We start from the raw sequence: 17,823 nt of genomic DNA, 5'->3' as shown, positions 1-17,823 counted from the left end.
TTTACAATCAACACTTGAAATGAAACTAGAAATGACTATATAATTACGAACTTCTTTTATTATGTTTTTATTTCCACAGACTATTATTTGGGTTATTTCTGCTGTACAAAAACAAATGTAAATCTATTTCTGACACGCAGTGTAACAGAATACAACATCCGGGTCAAAGGTCGTCATCTCGATTGTTTTTTTCCAGCTATTTCCGCGTTGTACGCACATTAGCATTAAGCTAGCATTAAGCTAGCATCCCTCTGTGAAGTAACGTCACCGGACCTCTGTCACTTATTCACAGCCTGACCCTTGTGTCCCAACTCGGATGTTTCTTCGACAGAAGCAGGAAGGCTTTCGAGGTTTTGGGGCAGAAAGAGTAAGCTGGAAAATGAATGAATGTTTTTCTGTGTCCGGTCCGCTCGGCTGCTCGGGTGCTAGCCGAGGTAACGGAGAGCAATATCGCACCCCAGGGTGTCCGCGATAGCCTCGTTCAGGTTTGGAAGTGTCCGTCACACAACATTGATGATTTTAAACACGGATGTTCGGAAACATACATGCTGAAAAGAAGGTGATGCCACAGATGATCAAAACCGTGACGGGGTCTGTGTGTTCATATCCAGACTGGGAGAATAAACTGGGACTTTACAATCAGGGATTCAGCCGTTATCGCTTTTTTTTTAATGACTTGTAACATGTTTATTTGTGTTTTCCATGTAAACACAGTCTGCTGTTTCACTGAAGAAGGCGATATTGTTGTGTGGACAAAACAAAGCTATGAATTATGTGGGAAACACATTGAGAGTATTTACTATATTCTCAAATGTGTGTATTCATGGGCTCATCTTTTAGGCTAAACATAGTCTGCAGTGAAAAAAGACGGCCCAAAGAGTTTTTCATCCGGCTTCTAAACACAAACATAATGTATAAAGATTGTTTATATCCTAAAGAAATGAGTGAAATTAAGCAAGGAATCAAAAGTAACCCATTCAGTAGGTTTCTGTGGAGCACAAAACTCGCAGCCTTCATCAACAGATGGAGTTTGATCATCTTCATGTCACCTTGCTCTCCAGTCACGTGACAACAGGTGGCGTTATATTGGGAAGAATGAATGAATAAAAAAAAGTAACCTTTCAGTTTTAGTTGTTTCCTTTGCATGACAGTTCCCTCTCATCAACTCGTGTAAAAAATTTACAAACAAAGCATTTGTTTTTCTTTCAGACCCAGGATGTTGCCAGTCGTTGTTTTTTGGGAATGAACTTCTGAAGAATTTGCTCGTCCGTTAGGCCCGTGGGCAAAGGCACAGCCTCCAGTAAAATGTGGAGGGACAGTGTAACATTTGCCACAGTTATGACACAGGCGTTGAAGCGTCATGCCGCTGAGTCACACTCAATGAGACCCCCATATCAGGAACGCACAGCCGTAAGTGTGGCGATGGTCATCTGAGGAGCAGCAGCTCCACCATGAAGCAGCATGGAGACGTCCAGAGCCGTCACTTCAGTAACAGATTCACTGTTTTTAGCTGACAATAGCGTCTGAGCTCAGCTTCAGTCATCGTCTAGATTCTCGCATTATATTAAGAAGTGTTTAAATGATCTGTTTGTGCTGCCGTGTAACGACGTGTGGTTTTGTTTTTGTCTGTTTTGACATCTTCACTTCTTATGTGTTGACTTGGTTTCCCAACAGGGAGTCAGTGCTGGTCCTGGGTCGTTGAACAGTTAATGCACAAAGTAAAGAGGCGGAAAACTGAAGACAAAACAGAAGACGGCCAGGAAAGGTAGGAGACATTTAACCCTACAGCTGTCAGAACTGTATTTGTTTGTTTAAACAAAAAAAAAGTTTTTTGGCTGATTCAGATTCAACTTTTTTTCGGCCCTTCCCGAAAAAGGATTTAGTATAAACCATCAAAAATCCTAAATGTACTTTTGTTATGGTCATCCATAGTGGTTATTTGCATAAACGCACAATTAAAAATGATTAGGTAAAATAAATAGTTTGTATTTTTATTTAAATACTTGCTTTTAATTGAAAAACAATCTTGACATTAGTTGATTTTATTTTATATTATAAGCTGCCAAGAGCTAGTGTCCAGAAGTTAAACATTACTACCAATGTGTCGGGTGCTTTCAGTTCGTCTCTTTTCCGTTTGTGCGGTGCGTTTGTGTTAAAATAAATCCTTAATTTATCTGCACACTGTTTTTTTCCCACTGCCCACCTCTGCTCTCAGAGCTTCTGTTACCTACGTATGTAGCATGTCCCGTCTTATCGTTAAAAGCCACTCTTTCCAAACCATCATGTCGGTGCATGTTTCTGGGTGGTGGAGTATAAAGTGTGCGATTGCTGGATTATTTGGAAGCCAGAAAGGTTTTTGGGTAGTAGGGAATTGTTGTCTCAGATGAGGTCTACATTAATAAGGTTAATCTATTCAACAGATCGCCATCCATTGTCCCACGCTGCTACCTTTGCAAACACCATGAAAAGATATCTTAAATATGTTTTGACCACATTATCCAACATCTACATTATAGGACTAGTAGACCAATACATGGTCTGTCAGAACGTCTGATTCAGTTAGGTAAAATATACCTTCCTCAATCAGAGATGTACACACGCTTGTTAGTGTTACTTTCCCTTTGTGGTTTACTGGCGATGTATCTGATCAATTTGAGTTACGATCCGCAGAATCAGGCGGGCACTGGCAGGCATGACCGGGGTGGACGAGCTCTCCGACAGCACAGAGGTGGTGGAGATGGAGGATGTGAACCCCGCACAGTTCCAGGTGGAGAAGCATACGTGGGACGGCCTGCGGAAGATCATCCACAACAGCCGCAAGAACACAGGCGTGGTCATTAACAAGGCGCCGCACGACTTCCAGTTCATCCAGAAGGACGAGACCAGTCCGCACTCCCACCGCATCTACTACCTTGGTGAGCTTGGGTTCACCTGAAAGCTGTCACATGTCACAGTTGTTGTGAATATGTATTCGTTTTCAGGCTGATAGCTCGTACAGGAACACCGTTTTGGTATCTTTCTACTTTTGTTCTTCATCTGTCGTTCACACAATTCCTGCAAAGCGGTTGCCTTTCTTTGCCGCCTCCATGTTTCAAGCAGTTAGGTGTAGTGTGTGTGTGTGTGTGTGTGTGTGATGGCATTTGCAGAGAACTGTACACATGGCAGCTCGGTCGTTGACCGAGCGTCTCTGCGCTCACAGGAATGCCGTACGCCAGCAGGGACAACGCTTTGCTCTACTCGGACATTCCCAAGAAGATCCGCAAAGATGCTCTGTTGGTTTTGTCGTGGAAAAAGATGCTGGATCGCTTTCAGGTGAGAAGGATTTACAGCCCACTCCGACACTTTAATGTGATCCGAACCAGATTGTTCACGGGACAATCATGACCCCACTCCTTCAGTAAGAGCATCTTAAAAAAAAGATGTTTTTGTAAAGACAAAATAATCCCGACCACCTGATTTCATAAACATGAGTTGTTTTTGCTGAAGAGAGATCAGATAAGTGGTTATATTTATATTCTTGTTTGTTTTCCATGCCCTCTTCGACTTTGACCTCGCTCGGCCAGTATTGTCACATTGTGTGTCCTCCTGTCACCCCTGACCTCAGGCCAGCCCTCACCACGGGGGCTTTTCGCGGGAGGAGGAGCTGCTGCGAGAAAGGAAACGCTTGGGGGTGTCTGGCATCACCTCCTATGATTACCACCGACCCAGCGGCCTCTTCCTGTTCCAGGCCAACAGCAGTCTGTACTATTGCCGGGACGGTGGAAACAACAGCTTCACTGTGAGTTAAAGGACAGTGAAACAAGACTTTTAGTGTCACACAGACAAGTATGGATAAGATTGTATGAAATGGTCAATATCAGGCTCAATTAGCTCATCACATACATATCTGTATTGGGCTATATGTCACATGCAAGTAATTACTTTACAGAAATGGTACAGATTTAGTTGAGTTCATTTGAAAACAGTTTAATTATTACACCGTTTGTCCACCATGAAGCGCTGACACGTTTATTTTTCAACTGGAAAATTCACCCTCACTAGAGCTCCTATTTTTGTTTGAGAAATAATTGTGACTAAAGCTGTAGCAATGACTTTTTTTACATTTTTATTTTTTACATTTTATGTTTACATTTGAGATACATATTTTTCTAAAATTAATGATCTTTTGGGCATGCATATTTTTTACAGGAAAGTAGCATGATGTTAAAAACAATTCTAGTCTGATATTAGACTCGGACGCCATCAAGGTATTACAATATACCAGGGCATTTAAAAATCCAGCAATTATTTTCAATATATTCAAAATTACCTCTTTCTATTAAACCAATTCGCTGCATTGAGGCGATGTGATGTAGTTCACAGCTCTGACCACCAGAGGTCAGTCTCTACTGGTTGAACTGGGAGCTGAGCTGAGGAAAGTGGCGACTATGAGTAGTGGGGATAGAAGAAAAGGACTCAGTTCCCCTGTTTGAGTATTTGGGTTTAGTCCCAAATTATGACGAGTTGGCCACATGTACATTTATCTTGACATGACCTCTAACGAGTACAAAACTAGTTTAAATTAGCCACATGATTTGATTCATGGCCGTGTGGAGCTACAACTACAGCTTCTCTGTGCAGACTTCTCCCATGCATCCTGTTGAAATTAAGAGCCAGAGTTCAGGCACACGCATGGACCCCAAGATCTGCCCTGGGGACCCCAACTTCATTGGCTTCATCAACAACAATGACATTTGGGTGACCAGCACCGAGACGGGTGAAGAGAGGAGGCTGACCTTCTGCCACAAAGGTCAGGAATGAGAAATGAGACCCACGTTCCTGGAGAGTCTCACCTGGGACTTTGACGTTTTCACACAGTGTTTCTATTGTTCTCTGCTTTTATTGTAGGTATTAATAACCCAAAAGAAGACCCCAAATCTGCCGGCATTGCCACTTTTGTCACGCAGGAAGAGTTCGACCGTTTCACCGGATACTGGTGGTCACCAGCCGCTCGTGAAGGTGAGAAATACAGACGTCACATAGATGTGAGGCTGTCGTGAGCTTCTTAGCAAGGAGGCAATCAAGTAAAGATGGATTACTTAAGTTTGTCTGTATGAAACTTCACCTGTGTTACGTTTTCAAGATGATTTTGATTCAACCTTTACTGGTTTTACTGGTTTTCTCTCTGGTTCAGAGTCAGACGGTGGTAAGACTCTCCAGATTCTTTACGAGGAAGTGGATGAGTCTGAAGTTGAGATCATTCATGTTCCATCTCCGGCTTTGGAGGAGCGCAAGACCGACGTCTACAGATACCCACGCGCAGGTACAACACGGACACGCATGCTTTTGATTCATACATTTTGAATTTACATTTTTAAATATGTGCTACATTTGTTGTTTGGATTTGTATAATTAAAAGAAATATTATTTTTTAAAGGATGCCCTGTGGACTTTTCTTGACGTGTTTTAGCTTAGTTTTTAGCGTTAATAAAGATAAAATCAGAAAACTGCTCTAGAAGAACTTCAATGGGTGCTTTTTTTAAACTCTGTGCATGTATGTTGTGCTCAGTTAATACAGCATGACTCTTATTTGCAGACGTCTAGATTTATATTTAAAAAGGTATCGTGTCGATATGCAACTGTGTTTTGTTTTCAGGCAGCAAGAATCCAGATATTAATCTCAAAATAGCAGAAATCCGAACAGACAATCTTGGCAAAGTGAGTCCAGTGCCATAAAACAGAGTTCACAGAAAGCTATTTTTCCGAGAGAAGTTCAAACGCTTCTCGTCGTGTCGCCCTTCAGATTGTCAGCACGCAGGAGAAGGAGTTGCCCGTTCCCTTCGCCAGCCTCTTCCCTGGCGCTGAATACATCACCAGAGCCGGATGGACAAAAGACGGAAGATAGTAAAAAAAAAAAACAACCTAATTTTAAAAGCACCGTTCGTAGTCTTTAAACCTTGACATGTTCCAAAAAAAAACAAAAAGTTGTAACATGGAGCCCGTACACTGCGCGTGCCTTACAGCTGTTCCTCTTCCTGTGTGTCAGTGCGTGGGCGGTCATGATGGACCGACGGCAGCAGCGCCTCCAGTTGGTCCTGCTGCCTCCGGCGCTCTTCGTCCCTGCACATCAGGACGAAGCCGACAGGCGCGAGTGCCTCGAGGCCCTGGGGGACGCCGTCCATCCCTTCATCATCTACCAGGAGACCAGCGACATCTGGATCAACGTGAGGCCCAACACGTCGTGTTAAGGCTCTTGTGAAAAAAAAATAGAGCCGATTTGATTTCAAAAACTTGATTTGTCTTTCAGGTGCACGACATCTTCCATCCGTTCATCCAAACCAGTGAGGATGACATCAGCTTCATAGCAGTAAATGAATCCAAAACTGGCTTCTGTCACCTGTATAAGATCACAGCGGCGTTACAGCAGGGCAGCTACAACTGGGCCAACGGCTACGTGCACTCTGAAGGTAACGTCACGAGAGTGATCGAGCAGTTTCTATCAGCAAAAAGTTTACTGGAATGAAAAGACAACGAGTTATGTACCGGCGCAGACCAAAGCAATCGAGCCTCAAAACGATCCCTCCAACACATATTTACATTTCAAACGAGACAGACAATGAATTCAACACGTCAACACATTTTTCAACAGCTATACACATTTATATCACAGCCTGTATAAAAGATCAAGACTACAAGACTAAAGTAATCAATCTCAGACTCCAGATTTCAAAACGATCCCCTTGCACGTATTAAATCAAACACATCTTTCAACTTGTCACAGTAACGTCATCAACAAGCACATTCTCAGCTCGGGTGAACCAGACAAATTGTCCCATCAGAAGTCTGAGATGAAAGCATGTAGATTAGTTTCTGTTATATACTGCTCAAAACATACATTTCTAACAAACAGGACTGGGAAGATTTATTTTACAACTTACCTTTTGACAGATATTATGAGAAACATGTACCAAATATGTCCACCCAGTACTTGAGTCTATCTGATGGTGGTGTCAAAGGCCGTAAATAAATACAGCAGCAGAATGATAAGGCGTTCATTAAAAGGTCATTTATTATTTTGAGAGGTGCTGGATCAGTACTGTGGTATTGATAAGAACCAAAATAAGTAATGTAAAGATTCCTTTTGTTGGAAAAAAACAAGTCAATTGATCTTCTCCCCTCTCTCACCAGATGATTTCAAGTGTCCAGTCAAAGAGGAGGTCACCATCACCAGTGGGGAGTGGGAGGTGCTGGCCAATCACGGAGCAAAGGTAAAGCTTCGCTCACACATCTGGTCAAGGTGACTGAAGTTTAATCGTATTTGTTCCAGAGCAGCACAAATGAATCACCGTCAAATAATATGTAGTTATTATCTACAACTATATATTATGTGTTGACCTGATTCCTTATTAAATGTGAAGAATATGACAAAATACTTATCTGAGCTTCACACTAAACTCTTTAAATACGGAGTATTGAATCCTGTCTTTATGCTCCGTATATGTATAATCCAGACTTTGTAAGGATAATGTAGAAAAAGTATATTTTGTTAGAACTATGACAACGAATATAATAAGACGGGGATGTTCTGAAACCTTCTTTCTTTATTTTTGTGTCAACAAAACACAGAAACACTGTTTCTGACTGTTTTTTTTGTTTCTTTGCAGCGGTCATCAAGTCCTCAGATTTGGGTGGACGAGGCAGCGAAGCTGGTTTACTTCCAGGGAACCAGAGACTCTCCTCTGGAGCATCACCTTTACGTCGTGAGCTACGAATCCCCGGCTGAAATCGTCCGACTCACAAAACCCGGCTTCTCCCACAGCTGCTCAGTGAGCCAGGTCTGTAACACACACACGGACGTCTCGGGTCGAGTGTAACGTCATCCTAATGCACATAAATCATCCAGCCGCCGCCCAGTAGAAGTAATGAGACCCACACCTGCATGGACATTCACTTTTATGTCAGATAACGTAGTAACTTCTGTCTCCAGAAGGTTTAACTGCAAAATAAATGTACAGCATGTGTTCTCAGTGACGCTATCAGAACGTCTTGAGTGCATACATCTTGAATTTGTGACTTAAATTACGATTTAGAGATTCAACAGATTATATTTAATTCATTGTGCTCTCTGATATGATGGAGGCTTCAATACAGTGTTAAAAAAGCAGACACAACACTGTACTTTTGTTTGTGTGTTTCATGCGTGTTAAAAGTACCCCAGCAGTTTCAGAAGCACATTTATATAATAACATTATTTACAGTCACAAAATATCATCAACATCCTCAAAACAGTATTGGCATCAGTGTTCAAAATACCTCAATTATATATATGATAATTAAAAGAAAAATGGCAGTTTATGTTCCTGTATTACAGTGTAAAGTGTCAGCAGAAATATAAACTGTAAGGGATGTTATATGTATGAGATTGTGTATTAAACTGTCTATCTTTGCAATTGAACCCTTCATTGTGTAATTTATATTGAATGTCTTTCTTCTTGCAGACCTTCGACATGTTTGTGAGCCACTACAGCAGCTTGACCGCCGCTCCCTGCGTGCACATCTACAAGCTGCAGGGCCCCGACGACGCCCCGCTGCACAAAGAGCCTCAGTTCTGGGCGAGCATGATGGAGTCCGCTGGTACTTAAAACAAACGTTTATGAGGGGTAAAATAATGTCTGGCAGCTGTGCCGGTTTCCTTCCCCTTCTCTCCTGTTTTCTGTTTCTCATTTTAACGTCAGACTCGTGCACATTTCCAGGTTTCCCTTTCGACTGCACTCCTCCGGAGATCTTCAGCTTCACGGGGAAGTCGGGCTTCGAGCTGTACGGCATGTTGTACAAACCCCACCACCTGGTCCCCGGCAGGAAGCACCCGACTGTGGTGTTTGTTTACGGCGGCCCGCAGGTTTGATCCCTTCCACTGTCACAGGAGATTCATGTCCAGCAGACTTAAATAAGCTTCCTTGACGTGACTGTTCTCCTCCCAGGTCCAGTTAGTGAATAACTCTTATAAAGGAGTGAAGTACCTGCGGCTGAGCACGCTGGCTTTCCTCGGCTACGCTGTGCTGGTCATCGACGGACGAGGTTCCTGTCAGCGGGGACTCAAGTTTGAAGGAGCTGTGAAGGACAAAATGGTAGTGGACACATTGAGGAAATCTCCCCTGAAAGACTTGAGTATTTTATCCACATGTTTTACTCTGAAAGAAAGTATTTACAGAGGAAATGAAGCAATTTACTGGTAATAAAAGGTGTTTCATGACCTCCTTTCTCGATGATAACATGTAGTCATCATACTCTGATTAAGATGGAGTTTATTTGTGCATATTGGATGTCGATTGTATTGTAATGCCAGGTGAGTTACCTTTTTGATCTCCTCCTCAGGGTCAAGTGGAGATCGAAGACCAAGTGGAGGGTTTACACTACGTCGCTGAAAAGTACAAGTTTGTGGACCTGAGTCGTGTCGCCATCCACGGCTGGTCGTACGGAGGCTTCCTGTCTCTTATGGGCCTCATCCACAAGCCGGACATCTTCAAGGTCAAAGCCACTAATGTTATAATACGTTTATGTAATACTCTGACTGTGTGTGTGTCTTTAAATGGCTTCATAAATCTCATAACACACAACTAAATCTACACCTTTTTGCCACATTTCTGAAGTGTATTTCTTTAGAGGAAAGAAATACTAAAACATGGTTTTGTTTGGGTTTCGCAGGTCGCCATCGCAGGAGCTCCAGTGACGTTGTGGATGGCCTACGACACCGGCTACACAGAGCGGTATCTGGACACGCCCGACAAAAACCAGAAGGGATACGAGGCCTGTTCGGTCGCCCTGCACGTCGACAAACTCCCCAACGAGTGAGAGCGCTCATGTTATGACGTCATATTATACTGCTTTTATACTATTTTTATATCTGACCAATAGCAAAGAGACTAAGAATTGCATCTCTCTGTTAAACAAAGGCCCAACCGACTGCTGATCCTGCACGGCTTCCTCGATGAGAATGTGCACTTTTTTCACACTAACTTCTTGGTGTCTCAACTCATCAAGGCGGGGAAGCCTTACAGCCTGCAGGTAAGAGGATGCTGACTTCAGGGAAGTCTGTGACGAAGATGTGAAACTGAGTCTGGATCCATTTCTTTTAATAAAGTCTTAGGAGGCCGAAACTCTTAGTATAAAGAACGACGGTCACGAGGCAAAACCTCCATCATTCAACACACGACAAAGCATGTTAAGGACAATCTGTTGTGTTGCGTCTAAAACAAGACGGCAGCTGGAAGAAGAGAGGGAGTAGAAAAAACATCCACTAACATTATGCAGTTTAATTCAATATGAAACAGGATGTAAAATGTGAAACATTAAAACAATCCAGCTGACAGTCGTCTGTTTTTTTCTTCTTCCAGATTTATCCCAACGAGCGACACAGCATCCGATGTCCAGAGTCCGGAGAACATTACGAGATCACGCTGCTGCACTTCCTCCAGCAGAACCTCTGATAAGACTTGCGACACACTGACCTTTCCTCCCTTTGCTTATTAACCTCCTCTCCTTGTCTCCTTGTTTCCTCTTTCCTTCCATTTATTTAAACCCGCATCATCTTCAACCTCTCCCTCGATTTTACGATATAATACTCACTGCAAGCTCCGCCATACCTCATCACGCCTCAAGGGTCTTCTTTTTGTGTCACTCTTCAAGGTGCTGGAGCGTTTTAGCATCGATACATAAGTGAGATCCACTGCTGAGAGGAAGTAGTCAACACTGTATTTGTCAGTGTCGGGAAATCTGACGGATCGCCTTTTTAGCCCCAAATCAAACGGCGGGGCGGCGGCTCTTTGAGGTGACGGCAGACGGTGGAACAGACACTCACATTGATGTTTTAAACATCAACTTTGTCAGCAATGCAACCAGAACAGAAGTGGACGAGCAACTTTGTCTTTTTTTTTTTCTTCTTGCGATTCCTTTTTTTTTTTTTTTATTAATTTTTTTATTGAACTCTCATTTCTGTGTTTCTGGGACCCGACTGCTGACCGTTTCCCCGTGTGTGTGAATAAACACTGGAGTCCTGTTTGCCAACGTAAAGCTCTGTAAGAGCATACGAGCAAGCTCTTAACCCCTCGTCGTGTACTCTGTGCCCTCTCGTCATCATCAGAGATGACTTCGTATGTGCTGTGCCACACTTTGGCAGATTTACGCGGGAAAAAAAAAATCACACGCCACGTTTTTGTTTACTGTTGAAACATATTTTTATGAATTATTATGTATTCATAGAAGGTGGAATTATGTAGCGACCTGTTGCTGTTTCACTCGCTTACTCGCTTGCTTAACTTTTGTGGGGAGCCTCTTTTTTCCTTCTGCTGCTGCTGAGGAATTTTGCACATATTCCATATTTTTGCCTTGGTGCCAACAAACGGACTTATGAGATGATGTATGACAACTGTTAGCAGTCTGAGGTGCCTTGCTCGTATAGTATATATCAGGGAATCTGTCTGACGACCGACGACAATAAAATGCCTTGTTATGCATGTGTCTGATGACTCCCGTGACCTGTTCCTCTCGGATATTGAAGAAATAAACAGAAGTGAACTTCACCCCCGCACCCGAAGGTTTTAAGATAAGTGAAATGAAAAGTACTGTTTTTAATAGTATTTTAAACACAATTTGTTTCTAAAATAACAAAAAAAAAATCCCTTCAATGTTCAGGCAGTTAGATAAACCTTGTGGGCTTTTGATGTTTTTAGTTCAGGGGATAAAAGTTCAACATAAACCAATTAAATCAAACCCAATAAATCTGCCAGATTCATAAACGGAGGGCTTATGAGCACAACTCTTGTCAACATGGACGTCACAAGTCAAATTTACTAACTCCAAATAAAAATATGAAGCACCAAAAGAAAACATCCTTTTTGTTGTTGAAGGTTGTCGAGGAAAGCGGCAGTAAGAAGACATTTACTGTGTTCAGTTTCACATTAAATTGCACAAACACAGGCTCAACAATCATTTCACAAGAATATAATTTAAAGAACATTTTTACTTGAGATAAAGAGCTTTTTGAGCTTCCTCTCTCACTTGAACGTGTCCTCTGTCTTCATCATTTCCGCAGCAGGAAGAAGTTTTTAAAGAAATCATTTTGTCTGAACCTCGAGAGATATTACACAACCATCGCACTGTGCCAACTATTGTAATGAATATTCCCTTAATATAAGTCACAGGCCTCCATATCAAAACTGCACATGTATGTTTATGTACTTCACACCACAGATGAAGCACTCTCACCTTTTCAATACACGCATGTACAGTTTGTGTTATTTTATTTTTGACCTTTTATATAAAAAGACTGGCGTAACTAATATATGTACGTGAAGGACTTGAAGTGTAAAATATTTGTTTCTGTGTGGTTTTTCATTTCCTTGAGAGGTTTGTGAGCCGATTTGCCTTCAAGCAGCAACAAGGAACCGAGATTTATTAAACGTTTTCAAAACTTTATTCTCATTCACTTCATGTAAACGAAATATAAAATGTTGGACATGTATAAATGATAAAGATAATACACTGCACAGTATTAAAAACATACATTATATTACAAAAAGTCCTTATAAAGGGAATAAACAAATGTCAATATGACGATTATTGATCGTATGGCATAGCATAGAAATATTGAATGATCCATTAGAATTAGTGTTTTCTTTGGTTGGTCCTCTGCTGTTTGAGGCTCATTGTTTTATTGTGGCGGGCGCGATCTTCAGCAGCGTGGCCTTCACGCCGTGTCGTCCCCTCGTGGACGACCAGAACATCTCTTGTCTTCTGGGCTGCTGCCGTCTGAGCACGCTCGGCCTTCTGGGATATCTGCCGTTGAGATTTGACTCTCCGCAACTACTGAACCACCAACCACCTGCAGCAACAACAACAAAAAGAGCATTTTTATAGCAACACTTTTGTTCCATTCATGTTTTCCCCCCCGGCGTTAAGACACTTTGGGTGTGTGGAGGTGTTGAGGCGTCGCTCGTCGTACCGGAGAGAAGCGCAGCGCAGTTGACGTCAGCGGCGAGGTCGTTGTCTCGGTCGGCCGTGGAAAAAGAAAGGCCGGATTCTCGGTCGTCATTATTTTCTCCTCGGCCCCCGATGAAGACTCCTCCTGCTGCAGGTGGAGCGCAAACTGCTTCTCTTCTCCTTCGAGCTGGAGTCGATAGCGAGCCTGCCGCTCTCCCACCCGATCGGACAGCGCCACCTGCAGGATGTACTGGCCCTGTTGGGTGAGGGAGTGGATGCTCTCCAAGCCCAACCAGAACTCGCCTGAAGGGAGAAATGTTGAGGTTAGGTTGAGTTTTAGTGACACAGTTATGTTTAAAGAACTTCTTCGAGATGACGTTTCTTACCGTTCAGGTTGCCGAAGCCTTTCTTATAGCTTTCCCACAGCTGGTTGAAATTCTTGGATCCATCTTGACGTTTCTGGATCACAGTCCATCCTCCTTCTGCAGAGAGAGAGAGAGAAGATTGAGCTTCAGAGTCTCATCACATCGCAGCCGTCTGAACTAAAATGTCTCCTGTCGTAGGACTGCGAGTTATGCTGTTGAGCTCCCGTTGGACTCACCGGAAGTCATTTCACAGAGGACGTTGAAGGCCCGGGAGCTCTGCGGTTGGATTGTGTAGACGCCGCTGGCTCGCTGCCCTCGTACAAACAGGTCGTGACAGTCTCGGGCCAAACCTGAGAAAAGAGAAGGGAACAAAACGGAAAACTGATCAGATGATTTGAGCTTTTAGGACATTTAAATCAGGACAGGAATCTGGTTTTGGTCACACTTTAGCTGCTTTTTTTTGGCACCTTGTGACCTTCCCATGTCCAAACACAATACTGTACTTGTACTGTTGTTGTGTTTAAAAGCTGCTGTCTGCAATTTCTACTGCTCTTTGGACCGCCTGTGAAGCGCTCTGCCAGCGAGTCAAGTGTAATAAACTCGGGTGCAAAGGTGATTTTTTTGTTGTTTTTCTTATGTCACTTAGTTGAATGAATAGCTCCTCTGTTCTCTTTCTGTAAACTGAATAACATTTGCTGGACTGCTGGTTGAAGTCATTTCAATATCATCGCTCATCTAGATTTCTTTCCTTCCCCCCTCAGAGCGACTTTATCTCCGTCGCCTTTAAACTTTCTTACCTGATGCGTCTCGGCTCGTCTCTTCGGGCTCTCCTCTCAGCGCCGTCTCCTCGTCTCTCCGTCGGTGTGATTTGACTCTCTTGTGTGCAACCTGGAGGATCAGGAAACTATAATCAATCACTCAATCTCCTTAAAGCAAAAGTGATCTTCACCCTGCGGCCGAAAAAGGTCGCATGTTTGTACGTCTGTGAGGCTCACCTTGATTTGCAGGGTTTGCAGGTGCCGACTCTGCTTCTCCAGTTTCTCTTGTTGCTGCTTGATTTTCTCCACCAGCTGGTCGATGCGTCTGTTCTGAGCCGCTACCAGATGCTGGAAAAAAAATACGTCTCGTCAGCTTTACAGTTCGGCTTTGTTTCAAAATAGTACATCCAACGTGGAGGAATGTAGATGGGAGACTATTTTACAAACTACTGTAGGAGTAGCTGCTACTGCTTTATCATATTTGGCTTCAGACCAGCTGTTGCAGTGTGTTTTAACATTATAAAAAACAATCTCTTGAGGGATGTGGCCCCTTTTTAGAACATTTACTGGACCATATGTTTCCATTTCTCACTTGCAGAGCTACACATTTGCACATTTACAGCAGCATTCTTCTCTTCTCACCTGGATGAAAGGGACGCCCGTGTGATCGCTGTGGTTGTGGACCAGAGTCGGCTCTTTGAGAACCTCGTCCACCTTCTCCTCCAGTCGGTCCATCCTGGTGTGGATGTCCTCGCTCTGGGCCTTCACCTCCTCCACCTTGGCCCTCACCTCCTCAGCCAGCTTTGCCGCCAGCCTCTCCCTCTCCTCCTCCTCCTCCTCTTTGGTTCTCGCCTTCAGAGCTTCATCTCGCTTCCTCTCCAGTTCGGCCACCGTGTCGTTGAAGGCCTTCAGCTTGGCGTTGACGTCCCTCATCTGGGCTTTGGTCTTGTCCACGTGCTCCTTCAGACCCTGGCCCAGCTGCAGGAGGCCGTGAGCCACCACGTTCATGTCGTCCCAGGAGGCTTGTTTGTCCCGGCCAGGCGCCGCTCTCCTGTCTGCGGGGAAGGCGTCCGCCGCGTGCACCAAAATGGTCGCGACGATGAGGAGCTGTGGCATGTTCATCTTTGTGTCCAGCTGGGAGTCTGTTTTCAGGATGAAAGCTGGTTTAATGTCTGTCTCTGCACAGCACGGAGGGATTTTTATAGCTCAAGGCTGCAGCAGAGGGCTCTTCTGATTGGCTATCAGAGCTTGGAGGCGGGAGGACGAGAGGCTGGGGGCGTGGCAGGTCTTCAGTCACCCTTATGCAGACTTTGCTCTGAATCACTGACTGATAAAAGAACTTGACATGGCTTCTGTTTTACTTTCAAAGCTCAAACTGAGCGTTTCTACCAAACTTCAGCTTGTGATTTGTAGTTTTTTGAAAAAAAAAATAGTTTTATTCTAAAATGTTACTCTTTTTTTTCTCGTTTTCGCCTTGTAGTTTCCATAAAATGACTCAAATAATTCATTAATTGTCTTGTTTTTGTCTGACCAAACAGTAAAAAATAGAATATAAGACCGACCAAACATTAAAAAATATAATATGACCAAAGATTTTTACATTTGAGAAATGACTCCATAGTGTCTGAATATCAATCAATTGGCTTATTGTTTTTCTTCTATGTAACACAATAATATTGTACACCACAAGCATTTATTTGTTTATATTCTCTTTTCATTAACGAAGCATTGGATCCAACTTTTAGCATTTTTCATCTCCGACAGACTAATTGTATTCAAACAATGTGTTTAATTTACTCAAACATTTAAACCAATACCAAAGTGTCTGTTTTTTTTTTATTTGTTTAAGTTTTGTGTGGGAATTCAGATAAAGAAATAGACAAAATAGTTTAGTTTTGTAGATTGGTAAACAAGATGTAACGACCAGTTTTAGTTTCTTCGACCTCCACAAATAAAACACTGATAGTTGACTATTGTTGTTTATGTCAGAGGGAGGCGGGCGTGTCGCTGCCCGTCTTCAGCGTGGATCAGGAATGCTGCAGAACATTCAAAGATGGAGGAGTCAGTGTGAGAAGTAGGGGAAAGTTCAACCCTCAGGCCGCCTCACACACTGACAACACACTCCAACAATCACACACGTGCACGAGCAGCGCGGTGTCGCTTACTAACGAGCTGCAGATGATGGGCCAGAAACTACAACGTGCAGCACGTGATGAAACACCACGGCTTTGGGACATTTATAACATTTATAACAAAAGCGTTTTTGAAAGACAAAGTTATAAATGGTCAGATTTAAAAAGGAAGATTCAGAAGTTCATTCAAAAATATTCTGTAACTCTGTAAAAGATCAATATTCATCAACAAAGTGACAATCTTATTTACATTTTATATTATGGGATTTACTGCCGTTCTTTTGTCTATTATGATAATAAACTTACCATCTTTGAGTTTTAAGCTGTTGGTTCAAAACCTTGAAACATCTGAGTATGATAAGTAGACTATGAAGCCTCGCTGTCTGGTACATGAGGCTGTACCTTATGCTATGCTAACATGCTAACCTTCATTAGTTTTCCTGAGAGCCTAAAAAGCAGCTTTGAGCGGAAAGATTCATGGGAAATTGCTTCAACTATAACCAGTCAAGCTGATTTAAATGCAGGGGGACACACAATATGATTGTTTGCATTCATTTCACATATTCATAAGAGAACAATCACAAAAGGTTGATCGGGTTAGATTTCCTCGCAGGGAAGTCATCAGTTTACTCTGCAAAACCAAAACCAACAGATTCAAGCTGTGAGGAAAAAGAAAAGAGAAGTAGACTAAGAAGCCTCGCTGTCCGGTCCATGAGGCTGTACCTCATGCTACTATGCTAACATGCTAATGTTCAGTAGGAGTCTTCCTAATTGAATGACAAGCTGTCCAATAGTTGTTGAGCTTTTTCAGTGTGTATAGAGCTGCTAGTGAAGCTACATGTTCTTAGCATGTTGCGCAGCAAGACACTTGTCTCAATCATGAACCAGAATACTGGATTTCCTTTGCTTGTATTCGCAGCCTCGGCCTCGGGACCTTCACATCATGTATGTTTGTACTGTGACGGCCTCCTCTGTGATCCAGTGCACGTAGCCGTGAGCCTGCTGCTCTGGGCTTACACCAGACAAAGCTTCACGTCTGCAGCTCTGCTCGCAGCCAGCTCTCCATTTCCGGCTGTAACTGTCACGTTGACGCTCCTGGGCCATGTTGGAAACAGCTGTTTTATTGTAAATTGGAAAACATATTCAGGGCGTCAGAAACTGTAAGATGTTTCAAAGTCACCCTCATTTACATGTGTAGCGGTCGCTGTAACATTCGGATGGTAAACTGAGGGCTCTTTGACGTTTAAAAAAAAAGTTCCACTCATATTTGTTTTGACGCAGTGTCAACAGACAATAGTTTTAGTCAGCAGTTCAAGAGCCGTGTTCTAATTTTGGCTCATACATTGATTTCCATCACATGTACATATGATTTCATAAGTGGAAAATGTCTTATAGCCTCAGACTTCACAAGATTCATGTGTACATTCAAATGTGCCATCAATTAAAACATGTCAAAATAAAACGTGAACCCTGCACCTTCTCAGTAAAAGAATAGCTGTTGATTCGAGAAAAATATCTTTTTTTTTAATGAATATTTTGACCATAATCCTTTTTGAATGGATGTATTCCAGTTTGTGAGCCTTGAGAGTTTGTCAAAGTCTGGATGTTGAT

At 42.8% G+C, this 17,823-nt stretch overlaps 1 protein-coding gene and 1 pseudogene across 3 annotated transcripts; one reads left to right on the top strand and one right to left on the bottom strand.

The window, feature by feature from the left end:
- The first annotated feature begins 2 nt into the window (after positions 1-2).
- On the top strand, positions 3-11,497 carry LOC137793654 (dipeptidyl peptidase 9-like). 3 transcript variants are annotated; one of them, XM_068589927.1, is made up of 21 exons: positions 3-367; positions 1,675-1,765; positions 2,671-2,915; positions 3,200-3,312; positions 3,605-3,778; positions 4,621-4,789; positions 4,888-4,998; positions 5,174-5,302; positions 5,636-5,697; positions 5,783-5,883; positions 6,026-6,203; positions 6,287-6,446; positions 7,168-7,247; positions 7,644-7,814; positions 8,478-8,613; positions 8,733-8,878; positions 8,961-9,107; positions 9,355-9,507; positions 9,685-9,827; positions 9,933-10,044; positions 10,374-11,497. In XM_068589927.1, exons 2-21 carry the CDS (start codon positions 1,710-1,712, stop codon positions 10,464-10,466), a joined length of 2,679 nt encoding a protein of 892 aa, XP_068446028.1. In that variant the 5' UTR covers positions 3-367; positions 1,675-1,709; the 3' UTR covers positions 10,467-11,497. The 3 variants fall into 3 exon arrangements, with proteins under 3 accessions (XP_068446028.1, XP_068446029.1, XP_068446030.1); XM_068589928.1 differs by having other exon boundaries at positions 3-1,410; XM_068589929.1 differs by lacking the exons at positions 3-367; positions 1,675-1,765 and having other exon boundaries at positions 2,842-2,915; positions 3,147-3,312.
- Positions 11,498-12,496: 999 nt separating this feature from the next.
- Positions 12,497-15,234, bottom strand: LOC137793656 (angiopoietin-related protein 4-like; annotated as a pseudogene).
- Between the last annotated feature and the right edge of the window lie 2,589 nt (positions 15,235-17,823).

This window comes from Clinocottus analis, unplaced genomic scaffold (genome assembly GCF_023055335.1).
Source record: "Clinocottus analis isolate CAN_PGR_092001 unplaced genomic scaffold, fCliAna1.0.p SCAF_23, whole genome shotgun sequence".
In the NCBI taxonomy this organism is placed as follows: domain Eukaryota; kingdom Metazoa; phylum Chordata; class Actinopteri; order Perciformes; family Cottidae; genus Clinocottus; species Clinocottus analis.
The sequence above is the reverse complement of the archived record's forward strand: the minus strand, read 5'-3'. Positions and strand labels throughout refer to the sequence as shown.

Excerpts from the sequence above, each read along its gene's own strand:
- LOC137793654 (XM_068589927.1), top strand. The coding sequence starts at position 1,710 with ATGCACAAAGTAAAGAGGCGGAAAACTGAAGACAAAACAGAAGACGGC. Across the intron at positions 3,779-4,620 it reads GTGGAAACAACAGCTTCACT|ACTTCTCCCATGCATCCTGT; the intron begins GTGAGTTAAAGG and ends TTCTCTGTGCAG. Across the intron at positions 10,045-10,373 it reads GGAAGCCTTACAGCCTGCAG|ATTTATCCCAACGAGCGACA; the intron begins GTAAGAGGATGC and ends TTCTTCTTCCAG.